Genomic DNA, 19402 nt, shown 5'->3' on the forward strand with positions numbered 1-19402 from the left:
CCCACCCACCAGGCAGCCGCCATCTTGGGCTGTGTCAGGTGCTGGCTCCAGTCCTTACCCACTGCCCGGGAAATGCTCCCTCCTCGGGTTTCCTTTTAAAACACTGGGTTGGTTTTATGAGAAAAATAGGTCTGGAGGGGACTGTTGGTGATGATCCCAGTGGTGGGCGGCTGACTCCATGCTGCTTGGTAATTGCCTCTTACATGTGCAGTGCTGGTGAGTTTGGGGCTTGTTGCAACCAGGAGGATGGGGGGAAGCTCGCATTCTCCTTCTCTACGTGTCAGACCTTGCTCAGGGAAGGAATAGGACCACAGGAATAGGAAAGTCACAGATGGGTACCCAGCATCCTCTGGGTGCACTATGGACGTGGCATCAGAACATGGGAGGGAAATTGGAAAGCACGGGCAACACCTTAGGAAGGGCCGAGACGCCAGATGTCGGGTGCCTGTGCATCCCCACGCCTTCAGCTTTCTCCAATATTTAAATATAAAGCGCTCACATGCCTTGTCACCTACTGAGAGCATCAGCACAGCTCCCATGGTTCTGTAACTCACACTGGAAATCACCACTGGTGCCTGCTTCCTGCACACACTGAGCTCGGCGACCGGTCTCACCAGGGTCTTACCACCTCATCCGTGTGCTCCTCTCTGCCCAGCATTGACCTAAAGTTTCATCAGCAAAACTTTACCCACGTTTGGGGACAATGAAAGGGGTTTACAGAAGAGCTAGAGCTTCACGTACAAGCGCCTCTGTCAGCTCTCCCCACCCACAGGAATTTCTCACTGGCTTCCCGTCAAGATCTGTGTCTCTTCGCCCCTCTGCCCTCAGATTTTTCTGGGCTTGCTAACTTCCCTCTGAAGGCTGCCCAGGAAAAACCCAAATTCCTCTTGTCTTCTTTGACAAAGCAGTCATCTCCTTCTGCTTTTCTCCTTCTAGATCAGGAGTTTCGCCGGAGTCGGGGCCTTCACTGTTTCAATCCCAAAGGCCTCCAAATTCTCCCCCAAAACAAAGCACCACCTGCTGTGGTGTGAGTGACGCCATTGCCCTGGGGCTGCATGGCAGCTGCAGACAGCTCTCGGTTCAAAGAGCAGTGTCCCCTCTCTCTGCCAGAGCTGTAAAGCCACACTGACTCTGAGTGACCTTAAAGCGCCGTACACACCCGGGTGAGCCAGCACGACGCTGCCTTCCAGTGTGAAGGGTGCCTCCTGGAAGAAGAGAACCGTGCCTCATGGACCCTGGAGTCAGAAAAGACCTGGAATCAACTTCCTGCTCTTATTAGCGGAGCATCTGGGACAAGCTACTTAGTGAGCAAAACCTCACTTTGCTCATCTCTGAAATCGGGCCATAACACCGATGCTGATGGGTGTTCTAAGGACCAAATATGAGAGTCAACACACTTCTTTTTTGTTTTTAATTGAAGTATAGTTGATGGATAATATTATATAAGTTACAGGAGTACAATATAGTGAGTCACAATTTTTAAAGGTTACACTCGATTTATAGTTGTTATAAAATATTGGCTATATTCCCTGTGTTGTGCGTATCCTTGTAGCTTATTTATCTTAGATGTAGTAGTTTGTACCTCTTAAACTCCTACCCCTATATTGCCCCTCCTCTCCCCTCCCCACTGGTAACCACTAATTTGTTTTCTATATCTGTAAGTCTGTTTCTTTTTTGTTATATTCACTAGTTTGTTTTCTTTTTTAGATTCCACGTATAAATTATATCATACAGTATTTGTCTTCCTCTGCCTGACTTATTTCACTTAGCACAGTGCCCTCCAAGTCCATCTGTGCAAATGACAAAATTTCATTCTTTTTTATGGCTGAGTAGTATTCCATTGTCTATATACACCACAGCTTCTTGATCCATTCATCTGTTGATAGACACTTAGGTTGTTTCCATATCTTGGCAACTGTAAATAATGCCGCTATGAACATTGAGGTGCATGCATCTTTTTGAATGAGTTTTTTGGTGCTTGTTTGTTTGTTTGTTTTTTGAATAAATATCCAAGGGTGGAATTGCTGGGTCATATGGTATTTTTATATTTTCCATTTTCTGAGAAACCTCCATACTGTTTTCAACAGTGACTGCACCAATTTACCTTCCCACCAACAGTGTATGAGAGTTCCCTTTTGTCCACATCCTCACCAACATTGAGAGTCAACACACTTCTATCTCCAGCTAATGGTAGCCATTTCTGTCATTATTATTATTGCTTGGCAAAAACTCTTTAATCCATTTTTTTTTTTTTTTTTTTTTTTTTGGTACACGGGCCTCTCACTGTTGTGACTGCCTCTCCCATTGCAGAGCACAGGCTCCGGACGCTCAGGCTCAGCGGCCATGGCTCACGGGCCCAGCCGCTCCGCGGCATGTGGGATCTTCCCGGACCGGGGCACGAACCCGTGTCTCCTGCATCGTCAGGCAGACTCTCAACCACTGCGCCACCAGGGAAGCCCTTTTAATCCATTTTTAATTAATTTTTTTTGCAGGTTTTTAATCCATTAAAAAAAATTTTATCCTCTCAAAACTCTACGAGACAGCATCCATGCGTGCGTGTGCGTGCGCGTGCACACACACACACACACACACACACACACACACACACACACAGAATTAAAGCTTCACCTGGCCGAGCTGACCTAGCTAATAGTAGCTGAGCGTGGAGCAGAACCAAGGTGCCCCACCTCCTCCCCTGCAAAGCTGCTCCTTGGCGCTGCCTAAAATCAAAAGCCTCCAAGCTGACACATGGGTGGCCAGAGGTGAGACAGGGAGGAGAGTGTTCTTCCTCCTCAAGTTACTCAATTTTTCCAGCAACTGGGTGTTGCTGATGAGCACGCTGACCCGGACCTCAGCCCAGTTCCTGAAGCCTCCGGCTGCACAATTCTCCCGGCTGCATCAACTGCAAGAATAGTTACAAGCACAGGTGTTTCCCATCTGGGAGCTGATTTTTTTTCTCTCTGGATCAGATGAAGTGGTGGAATGTGGTCCCTAACTTAGTCCAGATTGAGCCTCTTAACAGGGAGTTTCCCCTCCGCTCCTATGTTTTACTGATTCCAGGGTCGTGCCCTACTGCCTTCCAAGGCAATAGGGGTAGCTTAGGATAAAAACACAGTACAACGGTGGACATTCAAAGACTCTCGAATAAACAATAAATGCTGGAGAGGGTGTGGAGAAATGGGAATCCTCTTGCACTGCTGGTGGGAATGTGAATTGGTACAGCCACTATGGAGAACAGTGTGGAGGTTCCTTAAAAAACTACAAATAGAACTACCATATGACCCAGCAATCCCACTACTGGGCATATACCCTGAGAAAACCATAATTCAAAAAGAGTCATGTACCAAAATGTTCATTGCAGCTCTATTTACAATAGCCAGGAGGTGGAAACCTAAGTGTCCATCATCGGATGAATGGATAAAGAAGATGTGGCACGTATATACAATGGAATATTACTCAGCCATAAAAAGAAACGAAATTGAGCTATTTGTAATGAGGTGGATGGACCTAGAGTCTGTCATACAGAGTGAAGTAAGTCAGAAAGAGAAAGACAAATACCGTATGGTAACACATATATATGGAATTTAAGAAAAAAAATTGTCATGAAGACCCTTGGGGTAAGACAGGAATAAAGACACAGATCTACTAGAGAATGGACTTGAGGATATGGGGAGGGGGAAGGGTAAGATGTGACAAAGTGAGAGAGTGGCATGGACATATATACACTACCAAACGTAAGGTAGATATCTAGTGGGAAGCAGCCGCATAGCACAGGGAGATCAGCTCAGTGCTTTGTGACCACCTGGCGGGGTGGGATATGGAGGGTGGGAGGGAGGGAGACACAAGAGGGAAGAGATATGGGAACATATGTATATGTATAACTGATTCACTTTGTTGTAAAGCAGAAACTAACACACCATTGTAAAGCAATTATACTCCAATAAAGATGTAAAAAAAAAAAAGACTCTGGAATAGAGGCCACAGGGAGAGGGGACGAGGGAGCAGATGTGGTTCGACAGCAGGTCACATGGCCGCTTCTGGTAATAGAGTCAACTTGGCTTCCAATTTGCATGAATCAAGTCTCTTGCTTGCCAGAAACAGGAAGTAACTGGAAGCAGCTCACACAAAAAGGAAGATTCTTTAGGCATCCGGGGTGTCTTAATGGTCTCCAAGGTCCAGGACACAGCAGGTCCCCAGGAGGGGATGGGAAGCAGGGGCTCAGGCTGCTTGGGACTCTCTCCTTCCCTCATCACTGCTCCATCAGAGCTCTCTCACTGGCCTCTTGCTTCATTCCGTCCTCCCCCTCTCTCTCCTTGGATTTTCTCTGCTTACCGAGGAAACCTCTGGCTGCCAGCAACTCTCTAATTTGCATCTGCTCCTTTAAAGAGACCCACAAACTTAACCCAGAATCTCTTTTTCAACTTAAAAAGCCAACAAATTGGAAAGCAGGGCTTGACACTGCATTTGTATGACAATTTATAGAAGGCTGAATCAATTGCCTAAAATAAAGAACTGTGGGGCTTCCCTGGTGGCGCAGTGGTTGAGAGTCCGCCTGCCGATGCAGGGGACACGGGTTCGTGCCCCGGTCCGGGAAGATCCCACATGCCGTGGAGCCACTGGGCCCGTGAGCCATGGCCGCTGAGCCTGCGCGTCCCGAGCCTGTGCTCCGCAACGGGAGAGGCCACAACAGTGAGAGGCCCGCGTACCGCAAAAAAAAAAAACCAAGCAAACAAAAAATAGAATGGGTGTCCTCAGCAACGAACATCAGGGGACTTGGGAGGGAGGGCTGTGGAAGGCTTAACCACTTCTCAGAGCTTCCAGGGCCCTGGTCCCTTCTCTGTGCCAGAGGCCGCTTGGATGCCAATTGCACTTTCCATGTGAATTGGGTGAAGAGATAGCTCCGAGAAAAGTTGTGCATGGGGAGGGCCCTGAGCAGAAAAAACAATAGATGCTCCCTACGAAGTTGTTTATACTTAAGGCAAAAAGCATCCAGAGAGCGTACGCCATACGCGTTTCTGGCATACGCTGCAGTCCCAACCATTTCAGCAGAAACTCAGCTCACCAGGAATCTCTCATCTGAGACTGGAAAGAGGAACACATTCAGAGGATGAGCAGGATGACGAAGGGATGGAAGAATGCATCCCAGGAAGGCTGCCTCTCCTTCTTACATTCTGGGTGGTTAGCCTAGACGATGAAAGAAGCAAGGATGGGCATAGCTGCTGCCCTTCCATGTGCGATGTGCTGGGGTTCACGGAGGGGTGGGATGGCCTGTATGACCCCTGCAGGCAGAACGGGGGCAAAAAAGTAGAACTTAGCAAGACACAGATATCTGACCCGATTTAAGATAGAGCTGCCCTTTAGGGCTCGGAAGGAATGGCCAGCTCATGGTGGTAGCTTGTGAAGGAAACTGGGTTAGAGGACTCATAAAATTCTTTCTGGTCTTAGAGAGGAGCCCCCAGGGCTGACCCTGTTCACTGGGCCGCAAGCCCTCCTTTTATGAGGCCAACCAGAAAGGTTGCCTTCGCTGGACATTGGGGAAGATACTGGACACAGTGTGTCCTGCAACAGGACTCATCCTGGGGGCTGGAAAACCACTCCCTGTAGGTCTTAAGAAGATTCTGTGGCCAGGGACCACGTGAGATGCCTTCCCCTGTGTCCCCTCACATAGGCTCCACAATGTGTGAGAAAGGAATAATGATTCCCACTTTACAGATCAAGACACTGAACCTTTTCACCATAAAGGTCCGTCAATCAGGAAATAGAAAAGTTAATCCTGGCATATTCATACGATGGAGTACTACAATGGAGAAATAGATGCAGATACAGATATAGATATAGACCTATCACGACAGGATAAATCTCAAAAAACAACGTTGTATAAAAACAGTTATAGAAAAATACACACTATGATACCGTTAATGAAATTCTAAAAGCCTGTATGAAACAGTACATATTGCCCATAGATATATATGCAATATACAAATGTACGAAAAAGTGACACATCAAATTAATAACAGCTGCCCCTGGGGTGAGGAGGCAGGAAGGATGGGGTTGGGCAAAGGTGGTCAAAGGGAAGTTCCAATGTGTTTGTAAGGCATTTCTTTTTTATTTGTAAAAAAGCAAATATAGCAAAGTGGGAGCAGTTATTAAACCTGGTTCAATGGAAGATGGGTGCTTGCTATACTGAGAGGCAGAGACAGGAACAAACTGAGGCCCCAAGAGACTAAATAACGTCCAACATCGCCTGGGACATGGCCTGAAACGCACTTTCCAGGCTGTGCACCCAGCAGCGGGCGGATTCTGACCCAGTTCTGCTCAGTTCCCGCCTCTGCCTCACGTTGGGCTGGAACCATCATGCTTGACAGCCCCCCTGTCTCCCCCCTATTCACTGTCCGGAACCCCAGCAGCCTCAACATTTAACAATAGGGAAGCCTCAAAAGGTCCAGAGTGTGAATCACTCGCTCAGCACCTCTGCAAGGAGTAAGTAACTCACATCAGAGCCTGAGAAAACATGAGCGATGGGAGAGGCCTGGAGGCCTGGAGGCCCGGTGGGTGCGGGAAGAGAGGAGGGCAGAAACAGCTGTAAATAAAGGCCTCAGCCTGACAATTTGCCACCCTGGAGAAGACCAACTTACCACCTCCGTTCCCAGTATTTCTTGCTGGGAGGAAGAGGGGCCAGCATGAGGTGGAAACAGATCTGATCTCCCAGGCAGGGTTTCTCAGCTACAGGGCCTGTTAGCATGCACGTTCCCAGGCTCAGCTCTGGGTGGGTCTGGGGGTCAGGAACCCAGGGTGGAGGGGATCCTCAGACCAGGTGTGTCCCTGTGAACAGATACACAGCAGGTTACACCAGGTCACAGCCCAGTGCCACTGGGGACACTAAGTCCAGCTGATCTTCAAAAATGGGAGAGATGCTTAAAAGTAAGGAGAGCTATGACCAGAGGAGATAAATACAGCAGGAGAGGAAACCAGCTACGCAAACTGAAGATCAGAGAGGCGTTCCCAGCGGTACTCACCTGCCCCTTAGGTCTAAATGTCCCAAATTTCAAAGTACGGGAAGCCAGAGGCAGCAGGATGCTTCCCATTGGCCAGGAGGGACACAGCAAATGCCTGAGGGTGTGGCGGACATTTCTCTACTGCAGCTCATTGTTTCGTTATTCCTCAGCTGTTCCTTTCCTACTCCTGGCCCCACTGGAGAGGCTGTACGTAAGGTCCTTGCTTTCAGGGGGCTTGTATTAATATTTTAGCAGGAGAAACAAATAATAAACAAGCAGACAAGTAAATGAGATCGGTGTGTGCGCACACAGAAGAGAAGGGGGCTGCTGTGTCTGGAACACAGAAGGGAACTGGGGGCGTCAGAGCTGCCCCCCTAGGCCTGGCGATGCTGCCCAGTCATGGCTGGGGGAAGCTGCCCACTCCTGCCCCCAGGCTCGCCGTCTGGTCCTCCCAGTTGCTTCCTCCAGGCACCCTTCCCTTTCACAGCCAAGTCCTCTGACACCTCCCAGGACTTTCATGAGGTCAGTTCACCCCCTAGTGGACACACCTACCCCGTCATCCCAGCCGTGATGTTGAATGGGACCTTTTCTCCTCTCCCAGTGGAGGAATGAATAGTTTAGGGATCTGGAGCTCAGATGTGATATGCCTGCTTCATAGGTAGAGAGGAGGTTATAAAATGATCCGGGAGGCTGAGAGGAGCCCTGTGTGAGCAGGGACCAGGTGGTCCCAGACCTAGTAGCCCAACACTCCGAAAGGGGCTTGGCGGGGGCATTCATGGAGGGAAGAGAGCACAGTAGCCGGGCAGGGGCACCTGGGGCGGGTAGACAATGCAAGAGGCCATAGGCACTGCCCGAGAGCCCAGGAGGGAGGTGATGGTGGCTTCATGGAGTAGAGGCAGCCGTGGTCATCAAAAGCCTCCTCGGTCCTGATTGGGCTCTGAGGGATTTTGTCACAGGACAGGTGACTGCCACAGGAGAGGGGTGGCACCCAGGGGGTAGAAACGCACACAGAAGCGGTCTGCCTGGCGCACCTCACAGAGCTCCCAGCGCAAGGCACAGCGTCCCCCGTGCCCCCGGCCTCATTAGTCAAGAACAGACTTTCTCCCGTCAGAACATGTGTTCCTGTCGCAGACAAAGGACGCGTCGGGAAGCCCTGGCAGAGCAGGTTGCAAGGAACCGGGCTTGGAGCTACGTGGGAGCCACGTGGGGGCCAGCAGCGACACTCCCAGCACCTGCGACTGGGGTTTTCACTTTTATTTTCAGGGATAACTCAGCAGGCTTGAGCCAGCTGGGGAATCTCTTCCTTGGAAGGCTCTAAAAGGCACCCTCCTCTCACCTTTGCCCAGAACGCCTGTCTTGGATCTGCAGTCTGGGCCAAAGGAAGCAGAACGCGGGCTTTACTGGTGGCGCAGTGGTTGAGAGTCCACCTGCCGATGCAGCAGACACAGGTTCGTGCCCCGGTCCGGGAAGATCCCACGTGCCACGGAGCGGCTGGGCCCGTGAGCCATGGCCGCTGAGCCTGCGCGTCCGGAGCCTGTGCTCCGCAACGGGAGAGGCCACAACAGTGAGAGGCCCGCGTACCGCAAAAAACAAACAAACAAACAAAAAACAAAAAGGAAGCAGAACGGGGCCACTGCTGGAAGCCGGTGGGGAGGAGCAGAATCTGAAGTCACTTTCTGGGTCAGGCAGGTGCTTCGTTTAGCTCTAGGGCTTGATGGTGAGTGCATCTCGTTCAGATGTTTGTTTTTAAACTTTAATTAATAGACTATTTTTGAGAGCAGTTTTAGGTTGGCAGCAAAATCGAGGAGGAAGTGAAACTCGCCTACACCCCCTGCCCCACCCCACCCACAGGCTCCCTCCATCACCATCCCCCCGCCCCCGGGATGGTACGTTCGTTACAGCTGGTGAACCTACAAGACACATCCTTATCACCCAGAGTTCTCAGTTCGCACTAGGGTTTACTCTGTGTCGTACACTCTATGAGTTTGGACAAATGTATGTGTCCATCATTATAACATCATACAGAATAGTTTCATTGCCCTAAAAATGCTCTGTGCTTCACCCATTCATCCGTCTCCCCGCTAACTCCTGGAAGCCACTGATTTTTATTTTTACCGTCTCCATTGTTTTGCCTTTCCCAGAATGTCACATGGTTGAAATCATGCGGTAAGTAGCCTTTGCAAATGGGCTTCTTTCACTCAGTAATAAGCATTTAAAGTTCCCCCGTGTCTTTTCAGGGTCTGATAGCTCATTTCTTTTTAGCATTGGGTCATATTCCATTGCCTGGATGTTTACTTATTCATTCAACTACCGAAGGACACCTTGGTTGCTTCTAAGTCTTGGCAATTGTGAATAAAGCTGCTAAAATCTCCATGCGCCGGTTTTCATGGACGTCATTTTTTCTTTCTCGATGCTTTTGCTTTCACTCTTTGTGGCTTTTCAGCTTAAAGGAATTTGACTGGTGAGAAAGCTGTGCTGACAAATGTTTACCCCTTGTCCCACCCAAATCCAGGATAGGGACTGGGTGTGGGCCTCCAGACCACTAAGCCAGCCAGTACGGAAGATGCTCTGGGGCTGCCGCCATGGGAGCCAGCACACGGGTTCAGGAGGCAAAAAGCCTGGTTTCGACCCGCTGCTCTGACTTTAGTGTGTCATCCAGTGAGGAACGCTGCCCCTCTGAGCTTCAGTTTCCTCCTGTCAAAAGGGAGGCAGCAAGGTTGACTAGGGCGCCATCAGAATTCCCTGGGACAACGCAGGGCATAGAAACAGCACTGCATAAAAGGTCGCAGGAATGGGTGCGTGACCAAGATTAAAAGGAGAGACTGATGTGGTAAGCCCCTACCTCAGCTGCCCTGTCTTGAGAGGACACTCCCTCGAAACCCCCATTCACTTTGATCTACTTTCATTAGTACAGGAGAGCAGCTCAGACTCTTTCATACCCACTCCACCTTTCTCAATTTCAGTCATTAAATGTCAGTGCAATTAACTTATGAGGGAAAGGGCAAGGATGATAAACCAGGAAACAGCTAAAAATGTTGAGGATTCTAATGAAAAAGAATGTATATGTACGTATCACTGACTCACTTTGCTGTACCGCAGAATTTAACCCAACCTTGTAAATCAACTCTACTTCAATAAATTTTTTTTTTTTTAAATGTTGAGGATTCTTGGTTGTCAGGATTTTTGATGAAGTTTGAGGTCAGTGCAAGTGTTTTGCTGATCTTCTCTTCCCGGAGGTTTTAGGATGTGTTCTTTGGGCTCAGCGTCAGTGCCAGGCTTTCAAAGATGAAGCACACTGCTTACCCTGGGTATGGTTTCAGACTTTGTGTTCCAGATCTAATGACTCATCAGAAGACAGCACAATGGAAAAGGCATGAAGGCAGACAGGCAGCTGGGAGATGATGCCCGGATTATCTGTGAACGAACGCGAGACTGGTGTGCCTCGGGCTCTCCCTTACTGCCCACAGCATTTATGACCCTTTCTGGGGGGCGATGCCCGTGAAACCATGTGAGCTTTCCCGTTTTGCAAAGTCATTCTCACAAAACAGCCACTAACATCATTACTGCTTCAGAGATGGGTCAAGTGAAAATTATACCACCCTGGAAATATGGGTCTTCAGTTACAAATGTCACTGGGTAGCATCAGGCAAAGGGGATAACGGCCGAGTGCTTAAGGGAGGGCTTGAAGCTCACGCAGCCCAATATCAAAACAACAAACAACCGGGCTTCCCTGGTGGCGCAGTGGTTGAAAGTCCGCCTGCCGATGCAGGGGACACGGGTTTGTGACCCGGTCCGGTAGGATCCCACATGCCGCGGAGCGGCTGGGCCCGTGAGCCATGGTCGCTAAGCCTGCACGTCCGGAGCCTGTGCTCCGCAACGGGAGAGGTTACAACAGTGAGAGGCCAGCGTACCGCAAAAAAAAAAAAAAAAAAAAACACCAATCCAAAATTGGGCAGAAGACCTAAATAGACATTTCTCCAAAGAAGATATACAGATTGCCAACAAACACATGAAAGAATGCTCAACATCATTAGAGAAATGCAAATCAAAACTACAATGAGGTATCACCTCATACCAGTCAGAATGGCCATCATCAAAAAATCTACAAACAATAAATGCTGGAGAGGGTGTGGAGAAAAGGGAACCCTCCTGCACTGTTGGTGGGAATGTAAATTGATACAGCCACTATGGAGAACAGTATGGAGGTTCCTTAAAAAACTACAAATAGAACCACCATATGACCCAGCAATCCCACTACGGGGCATATACCCTGAGAAAACCATAATTCAAAAAGTGTCATGTACCAAAATGTTCATTGCAGCTCTATTTACAATAGCCAGGACATGGAAGCAACCTAAGTTGCTTCGACAGATGAATGGATAAAGAAGATGTGGCACATATATACAATGGAATATTACTCAGCCATAAAAAGAAATGAAATTGAGTTATTTGTAGTGAGGTGGATGGACCTAGAGTCTGTCATACAGAGTGAAGTAAGCCAGAAAGAGAAAAACAAATACCGTATGCTAACACATAGATATGGAATCTAAAAAAAAAAAAAAAAAAGCTCATGAAGAACCTCGGGGCAAGACGGGAATAAAGATGCAGACCTACTAGAGAATGGGAAGGAGATCAGCTCGGTGCTTTGTGACCACCTAGAGGGGTAGGATAGGGAGGGTGGGAGGGAGGGAGCCGCAAGAGGGAAGAGATATGGGGACATATGCATATGTATAACTGATTCACTTTGTTATAAAACAGAAACTAACACACCATTGTAAAGCAATTATACTCCAATAAAGATGTTAAAAAAAAAAAAAAAAGAGAGAGGGCTTGAAGCCAGGCACTTGAGTTCCAATGAAGCAGGTTTACCTTCCTTCTTGCTGTGTGACTTCAGGCTGGTTACTTAACGGCTCTGTGCCTCACTATCCTCATCAGTAAAATGGGGATCCTACAGTGGTGGTGGAGGAGGAAGAGGAGATGGGGTGAAAGAGGATCAGGCAGTGCATGTACAAAAGCTTACCTGACCCAGTGAGACACGTGTAACAGAATACTATTTTCATAAAGCATCTGAACCAGTTTTCATTTTTAGTTGTTTAACTAATAATGCATTTGTTAGGGTTTATTTCATTTGATGTTTGCTGATTCTTGGCAGGCACCGCACGGAGGCAGCTTTTAAAGTTCTAGATAAAACAGCAGCCTAACGGCAGGAAGGCTTCTGCTCTTTACATGCTCCACCCATATATATATATATATTTTTTTTGTGGTACGCGGGCCTCTCACTGCTGTGGCCTCTCCTGTTGCGGAGCACAGGCTCCGGACGCGCCGGCTCAGTGGCCATGGCTCACGGGCCCAGCCGCTCCGCGGCATGTGGGATCTTCCCAGACCGGGGCACGAACCCGCGTCCCCTGCATCGGCAGGCGGACTCTCAACCACTGCGTCACCAGGGAAGCCCCTCCACCTATATTTTGATGGAAACACCAGAGGACCATTGGCTCCGGGTGGGAGCCAGTGCGGACAGCAGCGAGTCAGCCCAGCTGGGCCCCAGAAGCAGGACACAGATGGGTTTGGAGGCCCGGGTAGCTAGGCCCAAGGTCTCCTGCAAAGACCATGGCCCTTCTGATGTGGGCTTCCAACACGTGGGCACTGTTTGATTCCAGGAACGGGCCTTGTGCTTGGCAGACCGACTCCTTCCTGTGAGCTGTGGCTCAGTGCATCCTGGGGGTGCAGGGGGACACATGCTCAGAAATGTCACCAACAATACTTGTTTCAAGACAGCGGTGGCTTTTCAAGTGAGTATCCTGATGGTCCGCTCATATCCAGGTGGCCAACAGTCACATCCCATAGGCCAATTCTGGTGACAGTTCTTCAGAACCATGTGGGGTCCCTGCAGGAGAGGTGGGCAGTGGCACGTGAACATGGCTTTTAAACACCTTTGTTTTAAAACACCTTTGCGCTGAGTCTTACAACCAGCTCAGCCCGGAGGACCCAGTAGAAACCTATTTGCCATCGTGGCACTAAGCCACCCCGGCGCTGCCATGCCCCGACCTACCCATAACCACCTTCGGAGGAGAAGGCAGCTTTCGTCATAACCCGGAACCCGCACCGGCCCACTCGCCCAGACACGGGCCCCCTTCCACACAACCTCAGCGAGCCCGGCCCTGACTTGAGTGGCATTTACCAAAATGGGCCCAGCACCCTCGCCGGCCAATCAAAGCACCACCATCGGAGGCTCGGGCCTGTCTAGAGCATTAACCAGGTGGAGACAAGCACTGAGCGGGTTCTTGTAAATACATGCTGCCCTTCACCCTGTCCACCAGACGTGGGCATTCTTCCAAATTTTCACACAGAAAAGAGCGTGACCCTGTACAGAGCTGCTGGCATGACACCCACTCAGCTGGGCCCGGAAAGCACAGCAAAGGAACTCTTGCACTCAGAGCCTCTCCTGGCCAGAGCATCTCGTAAAGCATCCTGCAGGGCTGGATGGGGACCGGCAAGTGAGGCAAATGTGCTGGCGAAATCCAGCCCCCGTGATTGGCAGCGTCGCTTGACGTTTCGCAAAAGCTGGAAGCAGAGGACTGGAGCCGGGGGGCCGAGATTGGAAGATGTGTGGGTGAGCGGAGGAAGCTTTGCAGGAGACAGAGAAGAGCGGCAGCTGCTGACCTACCAGCCAGTGGGGCTGCTGAGAGACCTGAAAGGGCCAGGATGAGTCACCAACCCAGCAGGGGGCTGAGTCCACACGTCCCCATGACCACCTTCTAGAAGTGGTGATGGACCTAGACTACACAGAGATGAAAGGACCAGAAGCCTTGGTCCTAAGAAGGTAAAGACGGGCCGGGTGGCACCGTACAAAAGCCGGGAACTCAGACCTCCTGGGCTTAAATCACAGCTCCCGCTTATTAGCTCTGTGGCTTGGTCAAGATGCCTAATTTCTGAAGAGCCATTTCTTTACCTGTCGAAGGGGATAAATGTGGCATCCACCTCAGGGCTGATCTGAGGATTGAACTACTAGCTAATAAATGTAAGATGCTCAGCATGGTGTCTGTTACACAGCAAGCATCCAACAGACGTCTGCTACTGTGAGTGTCATTAAAGACCAGCACAGTGGCAGGCTGATACCAACCAAAACACTAGCAGCTGTGTTGACCTAGCGGCACGTGCCATCATGGTTAACCCTCACAGCTCCAGTACAAGGGGGACGTTATTATTGTTCCACATTTTACACGGGGGAAACTGAGGCTCAAAGACAGTTAACATATATGTCGCTAGTATTTATTGAGTGCTTACTGTGTGCCATGTATTACTTCATTTAATCCCCACAACAGCCATAGGAAGTATTATTATTATCCCCATCTTACAGATGGGAAACAGGCACAGAGAGGTTAGGTAACTCTTCAAATGTCACACAGCCCGTACAATGTAGACAGTAGAGTGAACCCAAGTCCCTCTAACTTCGAAAGCCATGCTCTTTCAACTCAGCTCTGCCTCCCAGGTTTTAAGGCTAATTCGGGCTGCAAAAACCTCCATCACAGCCCAAAGGAAGAAAAACAATATCTGTTCTGAGAAGTCTTGTGAAAGCTGAAAGGATGAGTATGGGGTGCTAGGATGAGCAGCTCCCACAGGACACAGGGCCCCACAGGCCAGTGCAGCCTTGTGACCAAACACATCACGTGCCTACAGCGTGCCAAGCGGCCCTTTCTGCGGCCTCGTATGTAGGCCTACAGACCAAACATAAGCAGGCAAAACTCCAACCCCACCCAGAGCCCTGTGGATCTTTGGGAGATATTGCTGAGTGTTTACAGACAATTCAGGCCCATCGGTCGCCAGGCCGATTCCTTCCAGAGGAACCCTCTGTGATCTCCCGAGTGGACGACAGGCCGAAGATAGATGGGCTGGGGGCCGGGCGGGCTCTGACCTCAATGCCACCCAGCACGTCCTCCCCACCTGTGGCAGCATCTCGGCCCCGGGGACCACCAGAGGAGCAGGCCCACGGGCAAAACAGCTGAGGATGAACCCCTGAAGCCACAGGCCATCCTCTGAGTCACCACCTTTAATGAGGAGGCAGGGGAACGCAAAACCCATGCCAGGAGGGAAAGCGTTTACGGGCTCCTTCCTGACTCTACAAGGTCATCTAAGCAGAGAGCAGAGGGACGCACTGCGCTCAGCAGAGCACAGGCTGCTCGCCTGCCGAGCGTCAGTACTGACGAGGGCTTGGCTTTGCTGCGCCTCCTTTCCGCTGCCGCCTTTCACCTCCCACAGCCTCTCCAGTTACGAATTGCTCCTAGAGATCTTGTGGTCGAGGAAGGATTAAGCTCTCAGTCTACGGAACTGAACCTCCCTCCTGTCCGAGGCCCCCCTCTTGACTGCTGACACTTAGAAAGCCTTTAGGCTCTGCTCTGGGCGTAAGCAGGGTCCTCTGTGGTGGGCGCTTCCCCGCAGGCACTCAGGCCTGTGCAAAGTTCCAAGCTAAAGTCTGGCCGCCATATTCATGGGTCCAGCTTCCCAAACTCCTGGAAGCTTTCACGGAGCTAAAAGTGCCCACAGCTCCTTAAGGCCGCATCTGTTCAAGGACACATCGAGGGGAGCCCTGCTCCAAACCCCACAAGGTTTACGATCTATTTCAGAGCCGCAGACAGCTGGAATCAGCTTCAGCCTGTGCTTCTAAAGACTCAGGACTGTTCTTGGGTCGCATCCTGGTCTCCTGAACCATCTTCCTTTCAGAAAGAGACCTAGTTTCTCAATGGAAGCTCTGGGGTCCCACTCTGCATTCACCCCTCTACCCTCGGCCCTGTGCCTTGCCTGGCACACAGCAGAGGTCCAGAAAATCTTTGCTGACTTACTGCACGGTGTGTGGAGTTAACAGCCTCTCTTTAGTTTGAAAAGCTCCAGGTTCAAGGGCAACTGACCTCAGGCCGCTTTCACGAAGCCAGGGTGGCCAGGCACAGTGTTCATAGCACCGGTAAACCCCCGGGATGATTCTGAAATAACTGGTGCGACCTCAAGCTCAACAGCAGGGAAAACGTGGTGCAACGAGCAGGCCGTTGACATTATAATCAATTCAAAGAGACTCCAACCAGCCGTTCCCAGCAAAGAAGGACGCCAGAAAGCAAAGTATGAAGAAGTATTTTAATAGCTCAAACTCCAAGTCACTGTGCTCCCAGTTCTGAAGAGGTTCCTAAAAGAGGCAACTTTGGCCATTTTGGAAGCCAGCGTTCACCCTCCCGTGGTCTCGGCACCTCCCTCCTCTGGATGCTGACTAGGAGGAAAGCATAAGCACGCCTGGTACCATCCTGGCTCCCGTGGGACCTTCCTCTTACCTACACGTTATAGCAACAGGCTTAGCTAGACTAAGATGATGACTCGGTTAAAGAAGGAGACAAACGTCGACTGTCCAAGCAGGAGCAGTCCAAGCTGGCAAGAAAAAGCACGCTGCGTACATACGATACAGAAGGGCGAGCTTCTGCCTGCGGGTTTACAACGTTACACTGGCTTTGCCTACGACCTATCAAGAAGGATTCTGCTGGCCAGTGTTTCTGCTGAACAAGCAACATGGCGGACAAAAGTCTTGGGCATCCAGTGCCACCAGCCCAGAGGCATCATGCATCGTCCACTGGAGAGTCTTTAAGGGAAACATGAAGTCCAGCTCATGCCTCTGCCTACGGGTCGATTTCTTCGGGAATCACGGTGATCATAATGTCTTCATTGCCCCTGCGGACAACCATGTTCAGGGTGCTTTCCTTCTTAATGACGTCGCTGACGTCGTTGGCGGAGACCACGGACTGTCCATTGATGCTAATGATGACATCATTTTCCTTGAGCCCACCACTGCAACACAAAGGGAAATGCGATTGTAATGTTTCCATTCCTCCTGGTCTAACTGCCACGAAAGGTGATCAACTGTACATCAACAGAGGCACAGTTTAGGACCTAAAAGCCCAGAGCAAACAGGGTGGGGTAATAGTTAACTTATGTGAGACTGGCTTAAACCACCCATGGGTTGCGTTACTTCCTTTTGAGGTTTTTAGGCCACATCATCAATCATGTCCATTGTAGAAATGCCTACCAGCACTTGTATGATCTTATCATAGATGGACTCCAAAGGAGATGAGGATGTACCATCTACCATGTACCAGGACCGTGGCCAACTTGCTTGTAATGGGTGTTACAACTCAGAGAGCAGCTCCTACGGGGATGGGTTGATGGCTCTACTGTGAGACGCCTGCTTTGTGCTGTTGCTGGGACTGTAGCTCTTCTATATGACAGTGTCCAATAAGCGGTTATGGTTCTTAATGGTCTAGCACAGGAGTCAGCGAACTTTTTCTGTACATGGCCAGATAGGAAATATTTTAGGCTTTGCAGGCCAGATGGTCTCCATCACAACAACTCAACGCCGCCGTGGTAGTCCAAAAGCCACCATAGACAATATATAATCTATTGGGCATGGCCGTGACCCAGTAAAACTTCATTTACATAACACTGGAATTTGAATTTCACATCACTTTCATGTGTTCTCATTTAAATTTTTTCAACCACTTAAAAATGCAAAATCTATTCTTCCAGAGCTGGTTCCCAGGAAACAGTGGGCTGGCCCCTCCCTGGTCTAGCACCTCTCTCTGGATATTTCGTCGATACAGGTAACAGACCCTGATTGTTAGTTGACCTACTTCTTTTCATGTTATTTTGACGTCCCCTGGGTTATTTTTCTAGAGGTGTGGATAAGTAAGGCCTGACTGATAACAGACATCATTAGCGAAGGCTTCAGGAGGAGACGCCTCCAGCAGCCTAGGACAGGACCGCTGCTCGAGGTCTCCGGGACATGGCTCCTTCAAGCCTCTTTCCCCAGCCAGGCCTGTTCTGGAGACTCATAACAAGTCCGACATCACTCTTTCCATCTGATACCCCTCCTCAAGAGGACTTTTGAAGATAGGAAGCAACCTTTTGCTGACGAGTCCTGAGCTGAACCAGGTTGGAAGTCCTGACTGGCAGAGTCGACCAGGGACGTCCGACAATTTTGTCAAGGATTCTCACAATCACCTGAGCTAATACGAAAAGAACAGCCCCCTGCCCCCTACCTTCAGGAAACACAAGGGTATTAGGAAAAGGGAAAATCATTCTCACTCACGCTTCTGCGGGGGTATCAGGAATGACTTCGATAATATACGCTCCTGAAAGCACATCTGGGAAGTCTCGGTGGCGATCCTTCAGCTCCTTGGCTTTGCTGATCAGGACAAACATACCCGTATTACTGTTAGGTAACAACGGGGCTCCTGCCCGGCTTCTCCTCCTTCCCTGATTCTAACGTAAAATTCCTCCAGGGATTTTGATTCTGCTTCAAATTGCCTATTTCCTAGAGTTACTGGATAACAGCAAGGGAAGTGTTTTATCATCATTATTATTAATTGATAGTAGCTACCACTTGAGGAGTCAGTACAGTATAGTGGTCGGCCTGCTTTGGAGTCCCAGCTCTGCCGCTTCCTGACTGTGTGATCTTGGGCGGTTGCTTAACCTCTCTGTGCCTTAGTTTTCTCACCTGTAAAACAGGGATAACGACATGGGGTTGTCGTGAGGACCCGATGAGACCATCTAGGTCCAGCACCTGGCCCAGTGCCAAGCACGTGAGAAATAGTGGGCGGGGTCGCCGTGGCTAGTGACCACTGCCACCACCCATTCATCCAAGCTTTGATACACATGAAATCACTCAGTCCTCGCCACACACCAACACGCCTGCACAGTTAGCCTCATTCCGGAGAGGAGGAAATTGAGGCACTCAGGGGTCAAGTCATCCCAAGGTCACAAGCCAGGAAACAGTAGAGCTGGGACAAGAACCCAGGAAGCTGGACCCCAGGGCCCGTATTCCTTCCTTACGCCTTCACCTCTCAGAGTTCCCAAACAAGACCTGATGCACGTTTCAGTCTTGGCAAGCCAGCTGAGAAAGGTACCACCATTTATTACATGTGTTCACAATTAATAGCTAATTAACTACAATAATTAATACATTAATATTTATATCAATATGTTCTGCTCCTTGCCAACTTTACCTACAAGAGTTTCAAGCGAGCCCTTAGGTACCAGGACTCCTACGATTACACCAGATGTTTTCATCAAGGTTAAAATACCAGTACGTTATGAGTCCGGCAGCCACATACCACAACTTCCACCAGCTCGGGAAAAACAAGCCCATCAGTCATGCTGGGCCTGACGGGCATTCCAGGAGCCTCAGGCCACAGGCGGCAGAGCTGAGGAAAGGCAGGGCGCTCTGGGGCTGAGGGAGGTGTTTCCAGGAGCCTCAGCCCACAGGCGGCAGAGCTAAGGAAAGGCAGGGCGCTCTGGGGCTGAGGGAGGTGTTCGGGGCACTCCTGGAATGTGAGTTTCAACAGAGCAAGCGGTGAAAGGAAGGCATGGGGGAGTGA

General features: G+C 49.9%; 1 protein-coding gene across 1 annotated transcript in view; it reads right to left on the bottom strand.

The window, feature by feature from the left end:
• Window positions 1–16104: 16104 nt before the first annotated feature.
• The window catches only part of HTRA1 (HtrA serine peptidase 1), a 57677-nt gene continuing 54379 nt past the window's right edge, over window positions 16105–19402 (bottom strand). Inside the window, exons 8-9 of the mRNA XM_079900286.1 lie at window positions 18115–18210; window positions 16105–16817 (exon numbers count right to left, since the gene is read on the bottom strand). Coding sequence (XP_079756412.1) covers window positions 16649–16817; window positions 18115–18210 — 265 coding nt within the window. The 3' untranslated portion in view covers window positions 16105–16648. The remainder of the gene's footprint in view (window positions 16818–18114; window positions 18211–19402) is intronic.

The sequence above is a fragment of the Stenella coeruleoalba genome (assembly GCF_951394435.1).
Source record: "Stenella coeruleoalba genome assembly, chromosome: 16".
Lineage (NCBI taxonomy): Eukaryota > Metazoa > Chordata > Mammalia > Artiodactyla > Delphinidae > Stenella > Stenella coeruleoalba.